A 22,020-nucleotide genomic window follows, 5' to 3' on the forward strand; every position below is an offset into this window, starting at 1 on the left:
AGTACATATATCATAAGAGTATAGCTTGATGCATTTTAATAAAATGAACACACTGAGTATCAAATTTTATTAAATGCTTTTGATAACGGAAAAATCAAACTGTTTCTTTTAACCTTTTAAAGTACTAAATACATTCCACAGATAAACCCAATTTGATCTTTATTTTTATTTAGATTTATCCCTGCCATCATATATATATATATATTTTTAACCATTCTTTCTTATGATTTCATTTTCCCACTTTTCTAATTTTACTGAAATAATCAAGCTTTCTTTTTTCCTTTCCTTTTTCCCTAGAGAGATCTACATAGTATTACCCCTAATATTTTTTAAAAACCCATAAATTGGTATTTCTCTAACAACAGAGTAAACCACGTCTGGAAAGAACTTTGGCTATTAACAGTGGTTACTTCTGGATAAGGGAATAAGGTGAGGAGTAAAGATGCGAAATGGGACCTTGCTTTTTTAATTTAACCTCTTTCATTGTGAAATACAACACATGTATAGGAACATAATTATAAATGTATAGTTTAACAAATTATCAGAAAAGTAACATGTTGTCATCATCCAGGTCAAAACATAGAATACTGCCAGCACACAGATGCCCTCTTACCTGCCCCTTTTGATCACAACCCTCTCCAACCCACCTCCTTCACTTCCAGAGGAAACCTATTTCCTCATTTTTATGGCAATCATAAAACCTGCTTTCTTTTAATAGCTTTATTATACCTAAGTATGCATCCCTAAACAATATTGTTTATTTGGGCCTAGTTTTGAAGTGTATTTGTATAGAATGGTATAGTATGTTTCCTTTATGGGATCTTTCATTCAAAATCATGTTTCTGAGATTCATCCACATTGCTGGGGTTAGAGGTAGTCTGTTCATTTCCATTGCCAAATAGTATTTCTTTGTATGAATATATACCACAATTTATCCAGTCTATGTTGCATGAATGGACATTTGGGTTGTTCAGATCGGTGGCTCTTAATGCTGCTATAAACATTTTTGTACATGTTTTCAGGTGTACAGGGGCCCATATTTGTTGGCTATAAATGTAGAAATGGAATTTCTGAGTCATAATGTATGGAAATCTTTATCTTTACCAGATAAAGGCCAAACTGGTTACAAAATATTTAGTATTAGTATCATCATTCTTTTTAGTTTAGCAATTCCTGTGAGTTTGTAGACCTAGCTCACTGTGGTTTTAACATGCATCTATCTCATTACTAGTGAGGTTGAGCACATTCTCACGCTTGTTGGCCAACTGGATTGATCCTTTTGGGAAGTGGCTGCTCAAGCCTTTTATACATTCTTGTACTGAGATGTCTTTTTCTTATTGATTTATACAAATTGTTATATATGCTTGAGATAAGGACATTCATTTTTCACCCTATATATTTCCATATTATTTGAATTTTAATAAGCATATATTACACCTAGAAATTCTAAAATGAAAAATTATAAGATCTTTAGCAGAGTTTTACTTTCTTCCTATCCCCAGTTTGTTTAAATCATCTAAAATGTTAGTTACAGAATGTTATATATATATATATATATACACATACACATACATACACATATACTAGATTTACATTATTCTTCTATATATTTAGAAAACTTTTCTTATCAATTATACCAGGCTTCACAGTCCCTGTATTTAGACACAACTCTTAAGTTTTTCTGCTTTTTTTATACACTACTGCTTCTTATGCCCAAACCTTCCTCTTTCTTGGATTTGTTTTTCATTTTACTGGGAACACCTCTTCAAGTAATTTTCTCAAAAAGGGTGTGTTCATAAACTTTCAGAGTTCTTATTTATTTTGACCTCCATTTAGACATTTAAATATTAGTGAGGCTGGGTACAGTTCTGTGTTCAAAATAATTTTCCCTCAGGACACTGAAGGCACTTATCTTCTAGCAAACTATGTTGCAGGTGAGAAATCTCAGTCTTGAGTCTTTCTATGTAGCCTGTTTTCTATCTCTGGAATCATAAGTAGTTCAGTAATGTACAGATAGATGCTTTTTGCTTTTATATTTTTCTAGCTTGTTCCTTGGTGGGCCCTTTATACTTGAAAACTCGAGAGTCTTTCTTCAGCATAGGGAAATATTCTTTATTTCTTTATTTTCTCTTTTCCACTGTCTTTCCTTATGTAACATTATAAAATGGATACTGGATCACTTAGATCTATCCTCAAAGTATAATTTTCCTCATGTACTTTCTCTTTTTGTCCTCTTGCTTTACGGTCTGTAAATTTCCTCTACTTTATTTTTGTAAAAATTGGTCTTAAGCCTGTGTATTATTTAATCCTCCAACTGCATCTTTATTTCAGCAAGTTTCAATATGGAACTAATTCCTTAACCATTCCTTTTTTTTGCATGGCAGTTGTCTTTTTATTTGTGGACCCAATTCTCTCGTGACTCTGAGGAAACCCGCTGTGATCAGAACAAGTTTAGTTTCCCTAAAATGTCTGGTAAGCCTTGATCACTGATTCATATTAATAAGTGAAGGACTACATTGATTAGTATTCTAAGAGATAATGAATTTCCTCCACAGTTGTATTACTCTGTCTCCAAACCTCCAAATGGGAGATGTGTTTGATTATGGGTGTCTTCAGGTAAGTGGTACATTCACAGACAGGTTTCTCTTTAGAAGTGGAGAAAAAGCAGTTTTTCTAAAATAAGGAAGGCTGCATTTTGCTAGCATGGTCGTTTAATGTACATCAGTCCTTGGTGGAGTTTGCTTTCTTCTCCTCCCCCTATTCCACCCTCCTCATCCAATCTATTGTGGAGGTCCATTACCTAAAGCTCTGCTTTGTGCGCACACTCTTTCCAATCCCAGTCCATGAAAGCACTGCCTGTTCAACTCTCCCCTAAACAAATCCCCTACTTTGCTTGAAGAACTGTTCTTAGAGCTTTATCTTAGAACTAATGCCATTGCCAGGGAGGGAGGGAGAGAAGTAGGAGAAATAACAGTTCTGAAGGCAGTCCCTTAATTACTTGCCCTGCTGTTCCATCTTACCCCTACCTGCTCCCTCCTCCTACACTTGCTGATTCTAGGCTTGAGTTACAGGAAAGGAGCTCTTTAGGAAATTATCTGATTTCCAGCGTGCAGCAGGAGTACCTATTTGGGGTTGCATTTTATTCTGTTCTGGTTTCTCAATCACTAGAATTCCAACTGCTTTCTGTTACCCTGAAATTCCTCAAATTTGCTGGTATTATAACAATAGCAAGAATGACAGCAGCTAACATTAAGTCAACGTTGGCTAAACAGACTGTCAGTATAAATATTTGTTATCCTGGTCTTTAGCTAGTTGACAAGCTAGAGTTAAGGCAATTAATTTGGCTTGTTACGCTGACTTTGTTTCTGATAAATAAAAGTTTTCAATTATGGAAAAAAAAAACATTGGCTAAATGTAAAAACTCTTCTTAGTGCTTTGCACATATTACCTCTCTTGATACAACAAACTTAGGAGGTTGATACTATTATCATCATCCTAATTTTACAGATGAGGAAACTGAGGCAAAAAAAAAAAAAGAATAAGCAACTTGTCTAAAGTCACACAGTTGGTAAATGGCAGAGCCTGGATTCAGACATAGGTAATCTGGCTTCAAAGCCTCCCTTTTCTGTTTTTCAATATAGTTATGATTCATTCTTTTTTGTAGGTCTGCTTTGTCATTTTCAGTAATAAGTGAGAAGTATGAGAGGGTAAATGGGTGTAATCGGTCTATAATTTTGTAATGAAAACACACTGTTTTCACTACACTGATACTGTTTTCACACCACTTATAATGGGTAGCAACATCTTTTAGAGAATATGCAGGATCTAGTGAAGGAATCTAGCGACAGAAAATGAGCCCTATGAAACTGTTTAATCAGAATCAAAAGAGATAATGTGTAGTAGGAGTCCCAAAACGAAAGGCTTGAAAAAGTGGCAATATCAAAAGTATAGATAAGTTGTTTTAAAAATCTAAGGAAACACTAAGTAGCATTTTCGTATTCTCAGCAACTTATTAGTTTACTGTCACCACCACCACAGAGAAGTTGAGAATGTACTAAAATTTTAGTCCCATCCTATTCCCTGACAGCAGCCTTACAAATAATTCAGTTCAACTCAAATACATATGATATACCTACTACATGCACTGAGCTACAAACTGGAGATAAAGAAATGAAAGGCACTGTCCCACTGTCCCTGCCCTTACAGAGCTTACAGTCTATGGCAGGCAGGAACAAGTAAACAAATGACTATAATTCAGTGTGGTAAGTGTTATGATACAGGCAGATACACAGAGGGTGCAATCAAAACAAAGAGACAAGCCTTCCAAGGAGGTTTCTCTAGAAATAACTCATAGACTGAGTGTTCAAGGATATGCTATTATTGGCTTGGGGAGATTAAACTGAATTTATCATCTTTTCTCTCAATCTGCTCTTCCATCCATCTATATAATACCTGGTAAAGAGAAAATGGTCCACACAGAAAGCTGGAAGCTTTCTTGACTTTTCCCTCCTCCTCTTGAATTGGTCATCAAGTCTCATCTAATTCCACTTCCTTATATTTCAAATCAATTAGCTACTTTCTATTCCTACTAAATATAACTACCTTAGTTGCAGCCTCTTACCATTTCTCACCTTGATAACTCTAATAACCCTAACTGGTCTTCCAATTAAATCTCTTCATTAATTAAATAAACTGATCCTGAAAACTCCCCTTGGGTGGTGCTCCACTTGATATGGGCCCTCTCCAGCTTCTTCTTTCGACACTCTTTCCCACTCTGCCAAACTTCCTACAGTTCTCTGAAAGACCGTGCTCTGTTTTGCCTAACTGCCTTTATTTAAGCTGTTTGGTCCTTGTTTTGGTCCTTGTTTGAGATGTTCCAACCTTCCCCTGTTAACACATACTCAGACTACTCAATACATCTCTTCTGAGAAGTCATCCTGATGGCTACTTATCTTCCCCTGTCCTTCCCACATGCTGAGTCAGGTACCTCTTCTGTGTGCTCCCATATCACACTAACTCATCAGGAAACTTATCACAAAGAATTACACTCAAATTATTCTGTAATTGTTTCTTTACTTGATTCTCTATAATCTAGATGATTGGACTAGCACAAAGCCTGTTACACAGGAGGCAATCAAACAATACTGAAAGAATGAAAGCATGAACAAACGAACGAACGAGGTTAGTTAAGTCTGTGAAATCTGATGAGATAACCAAAGGAGATAATGGAGAGGACAGAACGTTGGAGCAATACCCATCTCTAGTGAGTAGGAAGAAAGAAGCCAGTAAAGGAAACAGAATGAACAATCAAAGAGGCAGGAAGAAAACATCTCAGATTGTACAGCAAAGTATAACCCAAAAGAAGAGAAAACGTTAAGAAGGTACAGGTGGTCAACAGATCAAACACTACAAACAGGTCAAAGAAGGTGAGGACTAAGACAAGGCCACTGATTTAGAAGCGGTCACTGGTGATCTTGCTGTTGCTAATGCTGAGTTTACTCCCGCCTCACTCTTCTCAGCACTGTCAGAGACCATCTTCCTCAGAAATTTTTTGAGGCAATTTAGGGCTTACGAAAATAACCAAAGATATGAAACTTACCTGTGCTAATCTCTTTTTTCCATGATTAAAATATTGAAAAACAGAGAATATAAAGAAAATAAAATCCCACCATCCAGATATAATGTTATTTCACTATTTCTTTTGTTTTTTATGTTTATATTTGTATAAAACTGATATTATATTGAATTTTACATCCTAATTAAACAATTTCTTAATTATACTTAAATTTAGTCAGCCCCCAAGTTAGCCTTCTCATTGTAAATCAAAAAATTAGTATTCTAATTTTTAAATAGAAAAAAGAAAAATTTTATCAAATTAGATGTACTGCTTGGCTACGTGTGCACAATGGTTTTTTTGGTCACATAACACTAAAATTACCTATTAGTTTCTATCAATAAAATTATTTATGCTAAAAGGTAGCATAGCAGGAATTCCATGGTGGTCCAGTGGTTAGCACTTGGTCTCTTCACTTCCATGGCCCGGGTTCAATCCCTGGTCAGGGAACTAAGATCCCACAAGCCACACGGCGCGGCCAAATGATAAAATAAAACAAAATAAAAGGTAGCATAGCACCCTAAGTATGTTATCTTGACCCATTTAGGCTAGATTTTTTTTTTTTTCATGATCTGGACCTTGGCCACTAAAAATAGGTTAGGCACTAGATATAGAAACATCTTTAGCTGCTGCAGGTCTTTTTTCTAGTCTTTTTGTTTTTTTTTTAAATAATCTCTTCAGTCAAAATTAGATACACTGGGGGCCTTCCCTGGTGGCGCAGTGGTTGAGAGTCCGCCTGCCGATGCAGGGGACATGGGTTCGTGCCCCGGTCCGGGAGGATCCTACATGCCGTGGAGCGGCTGGGCCCGTGAGCCATGGCCCCTGAGCCTGCGCATCCGGAGGCTGTGCTCCGCAACGGGAGAGGCCACAACAGTGAGAGGCCCGCGTACCGCAAAAAAAAAAAATTAGATACACTGGCTTATAAATAATAAGGTCTAAACTATAACAATAAAAACGCTTGTCTGACAATTTATTATATCTAGAAAAACAGTATGAACCAGAGTTTTCAACCCTCTTCTGAGATTTTCTTTTTTCAGTAGGGAGTATGTTTTACTAGAAGAAGTAAAAAATAGAAAGAATGAAACATTTCTAAAAGTAAGAATTACTAGGTCAAAGGATGTGAACATTTTCAAGGCTTTTGATACATATTGCCAAATTAAATCCAGAAAGGCTGTGTCAAATTTACACTTCCTTGAATATATGAGCTTCATTTCCCCATACCCTTGCAACACTGAGTATTCTTATTTTTAGTCTTGCCAATCTAATAGGTAAAAATGATAACCTTATTATTTTAATTATGTTTATAACAATAGTGAAAATAAACATTTGTTCATATTTATTGAGCTTTCTTTTTTACAAATTGATTATTCATGTTCTTTTACCTATTTTTCTAGTGGGTATTTGCTTTTAAACTATTGATTTATAAGAGCTCTTTATATATTCATGGTATTAACCATTTGTTACAAATATTTCCCCCTTTTATCTTTTTATTTATGGTTTCTGACATAAGAGGTTTTTAGTTTTATAGTCACATAAATTTTATTTCTTTCTTAAAATCATATTTAGAAAATTATTTCCCATACCCCATATTTTATAAATTATTCAAAGTTCTTTTTAATATGTTTACAGTGGAATAATACTGACATCAATGAGATGATTTATTTCTACGACCTAATACACATTAAGTGATTCTAACTTCCTAAAACTTATAATTACAATTCCAACAGTGGTCACTATGAAACACAGGTTTAAAATTAAATTCTAGATTTTCTTTCATCCAATTTTAGCTGTTTAGACAATTTTTTAAAACCAGAGTTTTGAGTTTAGAAAATTCATTCAAAGTTCCCTTTAACCCATACGAAGCACAGTTCTCTTGCTAGTTATCACCCACCTCTCAAAAACCTGTTAGGGATCCTTATGATGGGACAGGACTGAATGAAGCGCCTCCTAACTGGGTCCCATCGTATTTTCTTCTTACCTGTTACCACAATTATCAGCAATAAGTCAGACACATACAACACATGGCAAATAATACATAGTAACTGTAGTTATAAAGACAGAAAAACAGGAAACAAAACAATACTTGAATACAGAAAGAAGTGATGTAAAGTAGCATTTAACCCTGTTTCGGAAGTCAAAACAAAATTTAATTAATACATAAGCAGTGATGAAGGTTTTCAACTCATCCCCAAAAGAATAAGAACAATTGTGTGCACCATTTTTCAGAATTCTGGTTCAGCAGACATGCATTCAATAATCACCAATGCCATCTTGTGGCAAAAATTCACCAGGAGCTTTATAAACAGATTAGAAACGATGACATTTTTACAAGTCAGTGAATGTTAAAAAGAGAGCTCTGACTAAAATTATTTTGGCATGACGTAGGCTCCTGTTCTCTTCCAGGGTTGGTATTCTTTTATCAGTTATATGGTTAAGAGGATAAAGCAATGGGCACCATTCTTTAAATATGAAATAAGCCGATCTTGCTATAATTAAAATTGTGTGGTAGCAACCAAATAAAACAAACATTTAATATCGTGACACTTCCACTGTGGGGGGAGAAAAAAAAGGAAATTCCTCTGCCTTCACAGGAAGCAAATTAACTGCACATTAACCCCAATTAAAACTTGTTTTCTTATAACATAGAAGAAAAGTGCAAAGCATAGTAGAAGTGTTAAATGGAATAATTTTGTCTCTTCCCAAAGGTTTGGTAGCTCCCAAAGACAGCTCTTACAAGCAATAAAAACAATTAACACTGGTATAGAATTTAAAGTTTAAAACAGCTTCTACAAGTGTTATCTCATTTGATCCTCACAACAACCCTGTATGGATTCAATAGTCATTTCATTAAGCACCTGCTATGCCTTGAGCCCTGCTAGGCTCCACGGTAGCCAAAGGAGGCTATGACTCCTAGCCTCAAGAACTCATGTGAGGAAGGCAGATGCCTAAACTAATAATTACATTACAGTGAAGTAATTGCTATAACAGGGGCTATAAAAACACTTTGAGGAAGATATTATCATCTTAATTTTACAAGTAAGGAAGCTAAAAAAAAATTAAGTGACTTAATGCCAAAGCCAGGAGTCAAGCCTGGGCAGTTTGACTCTAACACCTGCCTTCTTTCTACTATACCACACTTAACCTGTCTCAAATTCCTTGGAAAGCATATAGTTTTTGGTTTTGGCAATTGGAAATATCTGAGATGTTCATCAGCAAGGTCTGGTCTGTTTACTAGAGCACTTGTACATAGAGATACGTAAATTCAGTGTAATGAAATAGCATTACCTGCACATGTATACTTAATATTGTGGTGGAGACAGACTCGTGAGCAAGGGAAAGAATTATTTTGCAAAAGAGTTGCAAACAGGTTTATCTATTAATCCTCCAAGTCTTTTAAATCAGTAGTTCCCAAATGCTGGTCTACAGACCACTGGTGGGCTAAGGTGAAGATTCACCAGTCCAACACAAAATGAGAAAAATATGGACAAGGCAATGAGTTTTTAAAAATGCTAAAATGTTCCATTTAAAAGTCTGTCCTTTTTTCAGAAATTAGAAACTTTTTATTAAATATTCTTTTATTTTAAGAGATGAAGAAGATAGAAAATGGTACTTGATTTTGTTTTTTAATATTCTTTCTCGGAAAAATAAAAAACTTGCAAGCCTATATGTATCCCCAAAATATACATATATTTAAATTTATAGGTTTATGACATCCAAAGACTGGAGAAGCACAGCTTTAAATCAATACAATATTTGTTGATCACTCATAAGTCCAACATTGTCAATCACACTATCAAAGGATACATAAGATGTATAAGAAACTTCCCTTGCCCTCAAGAAGTTTATATTCTAATTAGGGAGACAAGACAAACACATAAAACAATTAGATAGCAATACAAGACAGAATATAACAAGTGATTAGCTTAAAATTTGACATTTTTATGTATCAAAAGCATTAAAATGTACATACCCTTTGACCCAGCTATTCCACTTCTAGGAATTTATTCCTAAAGAAATAATCATAGATGCATGGAAAGATGTATGGACAAAGATACACACTACGATATTATTTATAATGGTAAAAAATTAGAAACACTTTCAGTGTCCAATGATAGGGAGATGGTTAAGTATGCTAAATAAACATATTTAAATATATTCATATTCTATGTACCACTAAAAAAAGTACATACAAGAATATTTACTAACATGAGAAAACATTCACAATATATTGCAAATGAAAGGTGCAAGGTACAAAATAGTAGCAGTGCATGATACCATATCAACAAAGAAAAAAGTATATATTCATGAAAAATACAGGCAGGATATACATCAAATTTTAATTGTGGTTATCTTTGGGCAGTTATTATGAGTGATTTTGGTTTTTTCTCCTTAGTGCTGGTGTTTATTTTCCAAGCTTTCTCATTGAGTAGGCATTACTTTTGGACTGGAAAAAAAAAACAATACCATATTACTTTAATTTTTTTTTGAAGCTATGATAAGAAAATACTATAAAGAAACATACCAAAGTATTAACAGTGGTTATGATTCAGGTTGAGGATTATCACCCCTTTTATATTATCCAAAAATTCTAAGACATATTGTTTTATAATGGAAAAATATAAAACAAATTTAGATAACAGTGAGGGAGTAATACTGAAAATTATTGAACCAAAGTTGTAATCAAAAATCCTTTTTGATGTTTTCTCAGAGCTCTGTCAGACATCTTTGGCCTGCTTTTCTCTCAGCAACCAACATAAGTCTGTCACAGGCACAGGCTAATGTTGACTCTACAGAGGTTATTCACCCAAAGTAGGCACTAAGTTCAGAATCCATATTTTCTTCCTTCAGCCAAAGAGCAGAAAACAAGAGAAACCAGCAACATAGCATACATATGCCTCTCCAATTTCATGTAAATATATTCCTGAAAACTATATTTGTTCTTGAAGCTTTAATTTTTATATATTTGAATGCCAATGTTCATTTGTGATTGCTTATACTCTTCAAAACAAAAACCATAATTTTTTCAATCATTTCATCAATATTTTATTTTTTGCTAGCTTTTCAATTTTTCCTTTTTATTTCACTATAAATATGACATAGTCATTGACAGTCAAGATGGTAGGCTGAGCACACTGCAAGCAAGCTCCCCTCTCCCCAAAGCCCCGCAAGTAACACAAAAGCCATTTAAAAAAAAAAAAACACCTAGGGCTTCCCTGGTGGCGCAGTGGTTGAGAGTCCGCCTGCCGATGCAGGGGACGCGGGTTCGTGCCCCGGTTCAGGAAGATCCTACATGCCGCGGAGCGGCTGGTCCCGTGAGCCATGGCCGCTGAGCCTGCACGTCCAGAGCCTGTGCTCCGCAACGGGACAGGCCACAACAGTGAGAGGCCCGTGTACCGCAAAAAAAAAAAACCCAAAAAAACCCCCAAAAAAACTATAATCAAAAGAAAGCAAGAAATGGTCTTAGTCAATCACTGAAAGATGTAAGGCTGACAGAATCAGCTTAAAGAAGGAAACCACAGTGCTATACACCCAGAGTAGAGGGCTACTGCAAGTGATCTGAACAGCCCTCAGAGTAAACTAAGCCCAGAGGTGGAAGACAGCAGAAAGAACTGAAATAATTTATAGAATTTACAGCATAACTGGTTAGGGAGTGGCATGGAAGTTACAAAGCAGGTCAACCTCTCCCACCATTTACCATTTTGGTTCAAGCATTATAGAATAGAGGTACATAATTTGCTCCTAGATGGGAACAGTGGCATCAAACAAGAAAGGTGTCACTCCCCAGGTAGGAACAATGAGTATAAACCCTTGGATCAGAAAGACAGGACAGAGCCCTGGGTGGATATTAAATCCCAGGAAAAAGAGGGGACAGACACTAAAGAAGTCTGGCAATTGGTACGCTCTATCTCATTGCACATTCCATCTCTACCCACAGTCAGTGGAGACCTGCTGCAATAAACATATGTAACATTCACAGGAAGGCTAACAAGGGCTCTCAAATAAAGGTGAATGAGCACAAAACCAAGACCCAAACATGAAAAAGTTATTAATGTGACAAGTAGAACTCGTACCCAAAGAGAGTTGACAAATTAAATAGAATAAAACCTTAGACTAGGTACAATTACTGCCCTGAGATATGCAAGATGATAATACATTTATTTTAAAAGAAATAAATTGGAACTCTTAGAAGTTAAATTTTGATCATTTAAATAAAAAAACTAATTAAGGACTGAAAAAAATAAAGAACAAATTAAATTAGTAATCTAAAAAATGGAGCCAAGAAATGCACCAGAATATGGTATAGAAGGAAAAAGAGGTGGGAAGCATTTTAAGAAGTTAAGATATAAAAGGGGATTGAGCAACTACTATCAAAATGCCACCTGCCTTTTTTGTAGAAACGGACAAGCTAATCTGAAACTTCATACAGAAACACAAGGAAACCAGAAAACCAAAACAATTTTGAAAAAGAACTAAATTGGAAGACTCACATTTCCTGGTGTCAAAACTTACTAAAAAGATATAGTATTCAAAACTGTAGTCCTGACATAAGGATAGACATGTATATTAATGGGACAGAAATTGAAGGGTCTACAAGTAAACCCATGTATCTATGGTCAATTGATTTTTTTTAACATCTTTATTGGAGTATAATTGCTTTACAATGGTGTGTTAGCTTCTGTTTTAAAACAAAGTGAATCAGCTATACATATACATATACCCCATAGAATAGACTTATGGTCAATTGATTTTTGACAAGGGTGACAAGATTACTCAACGGGGAAAGCATAGTCTTCAACAGATGGCCCTGGGACAAGTAGATATACTTTAAAACCTAGAATTCTGTATCTACTCAAACTCTCAGTCAATTGTGGGAGTGAAATTAAGAATTTTTTTTTTTGGCTGTGCTACATGGCTTGCAGGATCTTAGTTCCCTGACCAGGGATCAAATCTGTGCCCCCTGCAGTGGACGTGCACAGTCCTAATCAGTGGACGGCCAGGGAATTCCCAAGACATTTTTGAATGTACAAGGACACAAAATTTTTGCTTCCCTCAGAGTTCTAGTGAACGAATTACTCAAAGATATACACCTGGAATTTAAAAAAATAATCCAAGAATAATAATCAAGGTATAAGAAAAGAGTAAGCAGAGAAATCAGTAAAGTAAGTTTAAATAAGTGCTGACTGGAAAACAAAACAAAACACAAAAGCTTACTAACATTCAAAACCGTAATCTCAGTGATACCGACAGGAGTAATTATGAGGGTAAGAACAAGGGCTGGAGAAGGGAAACCAGGTGAATGGTAAAGTCCTTGTCTTGTTCAGAAGAAAGATCCAGAAAGTGATTAATACAGATACTGATAGAAAATATAAATTTAAGTATTATGTAAAAAATTTAAGATGGCTTCACTCCAAACATTTAAAGAAGACACAAATTCTTTCAGAGAATAGAGAAACTCATTTATGAAACTAGTAGAACCCTGATAGCAAAGTCTGATAAAGACATTAAAGATCATTACAGGTCAACATCCTTTATAAACACAGGCACAGAAATTCTAAACAAAATATTATCAAATCAAAGTTACATAAAAAGAATAATACATCATGGCCAAGTGAAATTTGTTCCAAAATTGTGAGGCTGTTATAACGTTCAAAAATCAGTATAATTCACCACAAAAACAGAATAAAGAGAAAAACTATGCAATCATCTCAATAAATGCAGAAAAAGCATTTGATAAAATTCAACACCAAGCCAACTGGGGGAAAAAAGAAATTTATGCTTACACAAAACCTTGTACGTAAATGTTCATAGAGGGACTTCCCTGGTGGCGCAGTGGTTAAGAATCCGCCTGCCAATGCAGGGGACACAGGTTCGAGCCCTGGTCCAGGAAGATCCCACATGCCGCAGAGCACCTAAGCCCGTGCGCCACAACTACTGAGCCCGCGCTCTACAGCCCGTGCTCCACAACAAGAGAAGCCACGGCAATGAGAAGCCTACGCACCACAACAAAGAGTAGCCCCCGCTCACCGCAACTAGAAAAAGACCACGCGCAGCAACGAAGACACAACAGACCCAAAAATAAATTAATTTTTTTAAAAAGATAAATAAATAAATAAATGTTCATAGAAAGTTCATTCATAATAGCCAAAACCTGGCAACAACCTTCCAATGAATCAGAATGGGTAAATGAACTGTGGTTCATCCATACCATGGCAGACTACTCAGTTACCAATGAACTAACAATTGATGGGGGCAATAACTTGAATGGCTCTCAAGGGAATTATGCTGAATAAAGAAAGCCGATGTCAAAAGGTTACATGATTCCACTTATATAACATTATTGAAATCACAAAATTATACAGACGGAGAACAGATTAGTGGTTCCCAGGGGCTTGCCAGGGGGAGGTGGCTATGCCTAAACAAGGGCACATGAGGGGCCCTTGTAAATGGGTCTGTTCCATATCTTGTCTAGGTGGCCATGCAAATCTATACATGTGATAAAATTACACAGAACTCAATACAAACACATGCACAGACACACACACAAATTAATGCACGTAAAACTAATGAAATCTGAGTAAAGTAAGTTGATGGTATCAATGTCAATTTCCTGATTGTGTTACTGTGCAGTAGTAACAAGATATCATCTGGGAAACTGGATGAAGGGTGTATGAATCTCTCTGTATTATTTCTTACAATTGCATTATAAATCTACAATACCTCAAAGTAAAAAGTATGAAAAATTAAATAAATAAAAACCAAAATGCAGAGGAAAAAAACCTGACTATGTTGATATGCGGCAGATTGCATTCAAAATCATATATCTGAAACAATTATGAATATTTTAACAATTAGAACTATTGATAGAGAACATGATCTAAGAATTCTGGTTTAGGTGATATGGTCCTACTGCATTATACAATTCAGTATCTATAAAGAATTTCAAAAGAGAAGCAAATTAACACTGTATTCAGAATCACTGCACAGTTGTACAGACTGCTTACTGCACGAGAGCTCCATGCCAAGTGGCTAAATTGGGACTAAAATCCAGCCTGCACTTTGCTGCCCAATGTACTCACAGAACTATGTCTACATGCACCATGGCACACTTTGCGCTGGCAGTGACCAACTTGTTAAGTGAATGACTTTCTTTTAAACATAAGAGAAATAACATTTATTGAGTATCTATTCCTAGCACTTATATACACTCATTTTTAAATTTCTGCCTTTGCCTTTCAAAATAAGATCTGAACCCATATCTGAGTTCTTCTGTGCTGCTCGGGTATAGAGTATTCCTCAGGAGGCTTCGGTTCTGTCTCAAATCCTTTTTGAAACAAAGTGGTGTATAAATTAATACAAACCAAAATATGAATTACAGTACAATATTGTACTGTTATGGCTTAATTAGTCATGGCATTATATATATGTATGTTTATGTGTGTGAAAACAGCTGCATTCCTTAATAAAAATACTGTTCCAAGAACTCATTTAAATCCTCACCACAACTCTTAGATAAAATTATGATCCCCAATTTACAGATGAGAAAACTAAGACATAGAGAGATTAAGTAATTTGACCAAGGTCACTTCGCTAAGTAAGCAAGTAAAAACTCTGGGATTCAAACCCATGCAGTTTGGTTCCAAATCACTCTTAACCACTCACAATAATGCTCATAGTCACAATTCAATTTGGCACCTGAAAAAGTATGTCTGACAGAGGCACTTGATAAATACTTATTAAATGAATGAATGAATGAATACTATGGCAGTAATTCTCAACCAAAGGTACACTCTCCCAACTCCCTAAAGAAGTTGCTCTCCTCTCCCAGGATTCTGGTATTATTCTCCATTATACAGTCATTCCTTGGTATCCACTGGGGATTGGTTCCAGGACCCCCGAGGATACCAAAATCCTAGGATGCTCAAGTCCCTTCTTCTATAACATAGCTAAGTGTTTCCACACAACCTACTCGCACATTCTCCAGTATACTTTAAATCCTCTCTAGATTACTTATAATACCTAATACAATGTAAATGCTATGTAAGTAGTTGTAAATACAATGTAAATGATCTGTAAATAGCTGCTGGAGTGCAGCAAATTCAATTTTTGCTATTTGGAACTTTTATTTTCCCCAAATATTTTTGATCCGAGGTTGGCTGAATCCATGAATACGGAACCCGCGGATACAAAGAGCCAACGGTATCATTATACTGCCACTTAATTAAGAATAAAAACCTGGGACTTCCCTGGTGGCACAGTGGATAGGACTCCACGCTCCCAATGCAGGGGCCCCGGGTTCGATCCCTGGTCAGGGAACTAGATCCCACATGCATGCCACAACTAAGAGTTTGCATGCTACAACTAAGGAGCCTGTGTGCTACGACTAAGGAGCTGGCAAGCCGCAGCTAAGGAGCTGACAAGCCTCAACTAAGGAGCCCATGTGCCACAACTAAGGAGCCCGTAAGCCACAACTAAGACCTGGTGCAACCAAATAAATATTTTTTAAAAAAGGAATAAAAACCATAGTAAGTCATAGCCTATCACAGACTTCTTTCCTCCTATAAAAATGAAGTAATCACAGCACACTGAGAGACATCTTCAAACCTTAAGATATTCTTTGTCATTTTGGTTTATATCATTAGTTATTAAAGTATGACTTTACTGAAAAAACAGCCTTGTAGGGTGAGTAGTTTTGTCTTTGGGGGAGGGAGAGAGCACAGGAGGAGTTGTATCAGGCTCAAACTGTTCCAAAAGGCAGATGTGATACTGAAACCACTGTTCATAAATGACTGAATTCTAAGTTATACTATCCTTCCTTAGAAATAGTAAAAACGAAAGAGGCTAAAAATTTTACAGATTAAAAATTAATCAAAAAGTATTATAATTCATAAACCTATGTTAGATTAAAATATTAAATCGGGACTAACAAACAAAAATTCTAGGAATACTCCTGACTTAAAATAGCGCCATCACATTCCTAATGTTTATGAATGGCTGCCAAGACTTTGAAATAAAGTTTTAAATAAAAACCCCACCCTTTGGGACCAGTTTCATCTTTTGATAGGAAGAATTAACTATAAGCACACCACAAACTATATGTATACTAGATGGTCTCTAAAGCTCTAAAAATTCTACAATTTTCAGTGGAATCAAAAATGCTCTAAGAATCCTAGAACTTACCCAGTGCAATGGTTCCTGAGATGCTGACTAGACGGCTCGTTGCAAGCTTATTAAAAAATATAAAAATAAAAACAAAAACAAAAAAAGCAGATTACCAGGTCCATCCCAGGTCTGGTATATTAACTTTGGTAGGGAATCGGGTTCTATTGAGACTAATAAGAATTATTGGCTCTCTTCCCAGAAAAATGCACATATATGCTCACAATTTTACATACGATATAATCCTCTGAAGACTATTCACAGACTTGTGAATTGAGGGACTCCAAGTTAAAAAATTAAAAGAATTTAACCCAGAATGTTACAATTGTTTTCAAAGGGTAGTTAAATGGAAGAAGGAATAAACTTATTCCATATTCTAGCAGAAGACACACTGGGAGAAACTCATAAAGTTGCAGCTGAATTTAAGGCAACAATTAGAGCCAACAAATAATCTGACAGCTCTCTCCACAAATAGGCAGCCCATTAATTTAAGAGGTCAAAATAAGTAGACCTCTTTAAAATAGAGGTTAAAAAGATTAGAGGTATTGTGGAAAGGATTCCCACACTGGGTAGAAGATAAGGCAAGATGACTTCCAATGTCTTTTTCAGTTTTATGATTCTAAGGAATTTTAGAAGAGGGGAAAAGGGAAAAATAAAAAGTCAATCTTAAAACTTTTTTTTTTACTCCTTATAGGTAGTTTTCCACATTTAAGATTAAAAGAAAAAGTCTGCATTTGCGCTCTATGTTACCTGTGTCGATGTGCCTGTCTTCTTTATTTTTTAACTGAAGTATAGTTGATTCACAATGTTGTGTTAATGTGTGCCTGTCTTGAAATGTAAACCACAGCCAAAGGATCTGTTTTTCTTAATTCAATATTGCCTCCTTCCTTTTTATCTCAAGCAGAACTTCATTAACAAGCAAACAAAAAAAGCCTATAGAATATATCCTACAACCCTAGAAAATAACCCAATCAGTTTCTTTACTAACAACTATGTATTTGAATCTTAATTATACTGAAATAAAAATTTATAGTAATAATTCACTCAAAGTGCCAGACTACATTATTTGATCTTTTCTTGTTCCTGGATTTCTTGTACTCTATAACTTGAGTTTCCAGAGAATAACCCCTCTCCCCAAAAACATCCCTGAGAGACAGAGAAAAAAAAAAAGACTATATACTGGGTGAGTATAGATGTAGGAGATTAAATATGAAAAATAGATTTTTAAATCAATACATTTTGGCAAAGCCTACTGATCTAAAATTTTGCAACCTCCCTCCTTTAAGGAGCACCAAAGATGGGTAGCTCTTTAGAGGCACAGAGTCCACGCTCTTTCTGCAAGTGAAACTGAGAAACTAGAGAGAAGGAAATCCACAAATTCTAATAGTTAAATGAATGTATTCAGAAATGTCATTTATTACTTTTACTATGCATTCTGTTCCTTGATTAAGACTAGAAAAGTGATCCGTTTTGAAAGTGAAGACACAGCTGTTCTATATGAACTCACTTTCCCTTCTCTCAGGTAGCCATTTTCTGTTGGCAATTGCAGTGTCTTCCTAAAAAAATACCTAGACTTGACCAAAGGCAATGAGAACTTGTGTTGGACTAAATCTGGCAAAAAGCAACAAAACATTCACTAAATAACAAAATTTTAATACCAGATATTTTTAAGAACTGTTTTTAAAAGTCCAATATTTAGAAACAAGCTATCCTGAGAAACTGATAATAATCCTGTTATGTAAAAAGCAGAGGAGCCAATAAGAACATCTTAAATGCAAAACTAAAAGATGCCAGATATGAATACAGCCAAAGTACACATGATTTCTAGTAAGACATTTGCATGAAGCATTATATTCAGAAATAACAGCTATTCTTTTTTTTTTTTTTTGTGGTACACGGGCCTCTCACTGTTGTGGCCTCTCCCGTTGCGGAGCACAGGCTCCAGATGCACAGGCTCAGCAGCCATGGCTCAAGGGCCTAGCTGCTCCGCGGCATGTGGGATCTTCCCAGACCAGGGCACAAACCCATGTCCCCTGTATTGGCAGGCGGACTCTCAACCACTGCGCCACCAGGGAAGCCCCTGGAAATAACAACTATTCTTTACTCAGAAACAAAAATTTCAAAAGATAACATTTCACAAGAACATTTACATTGAAGCATTTTTTCTATAAGTGCACAGATCAGTTTTGGACTTAAAATCATAACTGAAAAGATTCTGATGTAGCTTTAAGAAGTTATTTCTCTCCCTGAATGGTTTTCTCAGTGTTTTCTTTTTATATGCACGTTATTAAAGCTAAATACATTACCTCTTTCTAAGGTACACAGTTCACATTATAAAATTCATATTCCTGCATCAAGTTTGTGTGTTTGTGTGTGTTTTAAGGAATTTATTTTATGTGACACCCAGATATTTGCGGTTGGCTTTGGTTTGATCAATTACACATCTGATTCAAATTAACTGAGTTGACAGTTTGCTGATGAAACCATATAGCAAGAACTACTGTGGGTAAAAAGGGAAACAACTTTTTCAAAAAGTACCTTTCAACTCCAATGACTATCTACCTCATTTTTTTTTTGGCTTAATTACTTCTAATTTCACTATCTAGTCTTATAGACAAACTCAATGATCACACTTTAGATAAAGCTTGGAGCAAGTTCACTGACAGTATAGCATATATAAAAAGGAAGAGTATTAGATCGAGCTGAATTCTAAATGCAACAGGAAGCCACTAAGGATTCTGATCTTGGAAGCAATAATAGTTATGCTTTGGGGAGATTAATCTTGTTTCCGTATATAGAATGAAATAGGAAGACTGAGAATGACAAAAACATTACAGGTTTCCCCTGTTATTCTAAAGTAGAGTGTTCCTAATGAAACATTTCCTAAGTCGAAATGGTGTAATGCACAGAAGCAATTACCTTAATTACCTTTGTGCTAACCGATGCACAAAATAAACCCTGAAAAAGCACAGATGCTCGCAAACACAGTGCAAAGCTATACGGCTCGATGCTGAGATGATGAGTACAGTTCCCAGGGAAGGAGCTTGGCAAGGCCACTCATGCTGCTTGGGGTGCACCCTGCCTCTATAACAGCTAGCTGCAAAACAAATGCTGAACCAAGTTTTGCTTTTCACCTTTTTTTTATAAAAGTGAAAACCCTCTTCAGATTTCTTTCAGTTAGTGAAAACAGATACTCTCTTAAAAATGAAGTGGCGTGGGCTTCCCTGGTGGTGCAGTGGTTGAGAGTCCACCTGCCGATGCAGGGGATGTGGGTTCGTGCCCCGGTCCGGGAAGATCCCACATGCGGCGGAGCGGCTGGGCCTGTGAGCCATGGCCACTGAGCCTGTGCTCCGCAACGGGAGAGGCCACAACAGTGAGAAGCCGGCGTACCAACAAAAAAAAAAAAAAAAAAAAAAAGAAATGAAGTGGCATAAAGCAAACTTTGTAAAAGCAGGGGATACCTGTATTAATATAGTCCTATTTGAGGCACTGAAGGCCTGAACTACAGCAGAACTGGGAAAGACAGGCAACAGAGACGAGGATGGCACAGTGGTTAAAAGCATGGACTTTGGAACCATCCTGCTGTATCCAAATCCTGTATCCAAATCCTGGCTCTGTCCCTTGCTAGCTATATGGCCTTGGACAATGTCTTATCCTCTGGGTCTCAGCTTCTTTCTCTATGAAAAGGGGACGATAACATTACCTACTCCTCATTAGGTTATGAATAAATGTTTATAAAAGTGCTTAGCTAAGAATATTATTTGGGGATAAAGCACAAGGACTTAAAGACTAGCTGGATGGGAAAGCTGAGTAACATAAAGAGATAAACTATAAGTGTGAGTTTTTTAATTCTGTAACTTAAAGAAAATTTTAAAAACACAGATACTATGGGCTTCCCCAGTGGCGCAATGGTTGAGAGTCCGCCTGCCAATGCAGGGGACACGGGTTCATGCCCCGGTCCGGGAAGATCCCACATGCTGCAGAGCGGCTAGGCCCCTGAGCGATGGCCACTAAGCCTGCGCGTCTGGAGCCTGTGCTCCGCAACGGGAGAGGCCACAACAGTGAGAAGCCCACGTACCGCAAAAAAAAAAAACAAAAAAACAAAAAAACCAGAAAACACAGATACTAAAGGGTAAGTTGGCAATATTTATCACTATGCATTGCACAATGCTTTTAAAGAGTAAAAGACCAGAGACAATTTAAATATCTATCAATTGTGTGGCTGGCACCTTGCTGTACACCTGAAACTAACACATCATTGTGAATCAACTATACACCAATAAATTTTTTTTTTTTAATTTGTGTGGCTGGTAAATTAGTGTACATCCATACAATGCAATACTTTCAGCCATTAAGAAGAATCAGATCAATCTAAATGCGCTAATATAGAACAGTCCCCAGAATATATTTTCAGTAAAAAGAAAAAAAAGAGGAAAAAAGGGCAGGTGCAGAAAGAATACTTTATGTTCTACTCTAATTCGTTTAAAAATAAAGTTAACATACACCTATATGCATGTATATGCGAATTCTAATTCTGGCAAGATACACCAGAAACTAACAGATGATACCTCTGGGGAGAGACTAGAGAATCAAGGATCTAGGGAGAAAAGAGATTTTTGTCTCCCTTGTATACTATTTGATTTTATCATGTGTATGCAGTGTTTTTTAGTTTAAAAAATATTAATGAAAAAACAATGACAGGCAGGGAAGGTTGAGTTCAATAGTAAGAAATCATATTTACATATTTAAGTGAACATAATTTTATGTGTTCTACAAGTTTGCCCAGTATAGATTCTGGTAACAGTCTAATGATCTGGGGGTTCAAAGACACTAAAGGCTTTTTTTAAAAAAGATGGTCTTAAAAATAGCTCAGGGAGAATAAACAAAATGAACCTTAAAAAGTATACAGGCTGGGGCTTCCCTGGTGGCGCAGTGGTTGAGAGTCTGCCTGCCAATGCAGGGGACACGGGTTCGTGCCCCGGTCCGGGAGGATCCCACATGCCGCAGAGCGGCTGGGCCCGTGAGCCATGGCCGCTGGGCCTGCGCGTCCGGAACCTGTGCTCCGCAACGGTAGAGGCCGCAACAGTGAGAGGCCCACGTACCGCAAAAAAAAAAAAAAAGAAAAAAAGTATACAGGCTATTAAAAACTAGGCTGCATTTCAAAATTCTAAATTTTTATGTCAGTTCGTGATTTGAAATTCTGAATATGGTTTCCCATGTTACATATAGTTAGTAAGTCTCTAGGCCAC

The 22,020-nt window shown here is 36.3% G+C and overlaps 1 protein-coding gene across 3 annotated transcripts in view; it reads right to left on the reverse strand.

Moving 5' to 3' along the window:
• The window catches only part of KLHDC10 (kelch domain containing 10), a 54,479-nt gene that overhangs the window by 18,554 nt on the left and 13,905 nt on the right, over positions 1 to 22,020 (reverse strand). The window contains exon 2 of one of the 3 annotated variants that reach the window (XM_027101933.1): positions 7,506 to 7,592. The exons of the other annotated variants lie outside the window; for them this stretch is intronic. Coding sequence (XP_026957734.1) covers positions 7,506 to 7,592 — 87 coding nt within the window. The remainder of the gene's footprint in view (positions 1 to 7,505; positions 7,593 to 22,020) is intronic. 3 annotated transcript variants of the gene reach the window in all.

This window comes from Aethalodelphis obliquidens, unplaced genomic scaffold (genome assembly GCF_003676395.1).
Source record: "Aethalodelphis obliquidens isolate GAN/ISIS:26980383/991018 unplaced genomic scaffold, ASM367639v1 scaffold5, whole genome shotgun sequence".
Taxonomy (NCBI): Eukaryota; Metazoa; Chordata; class Mammalia; order Artiodactyla; family Delphinidae; genus Aethalodelphis; species Aethalodelphis obliquidens.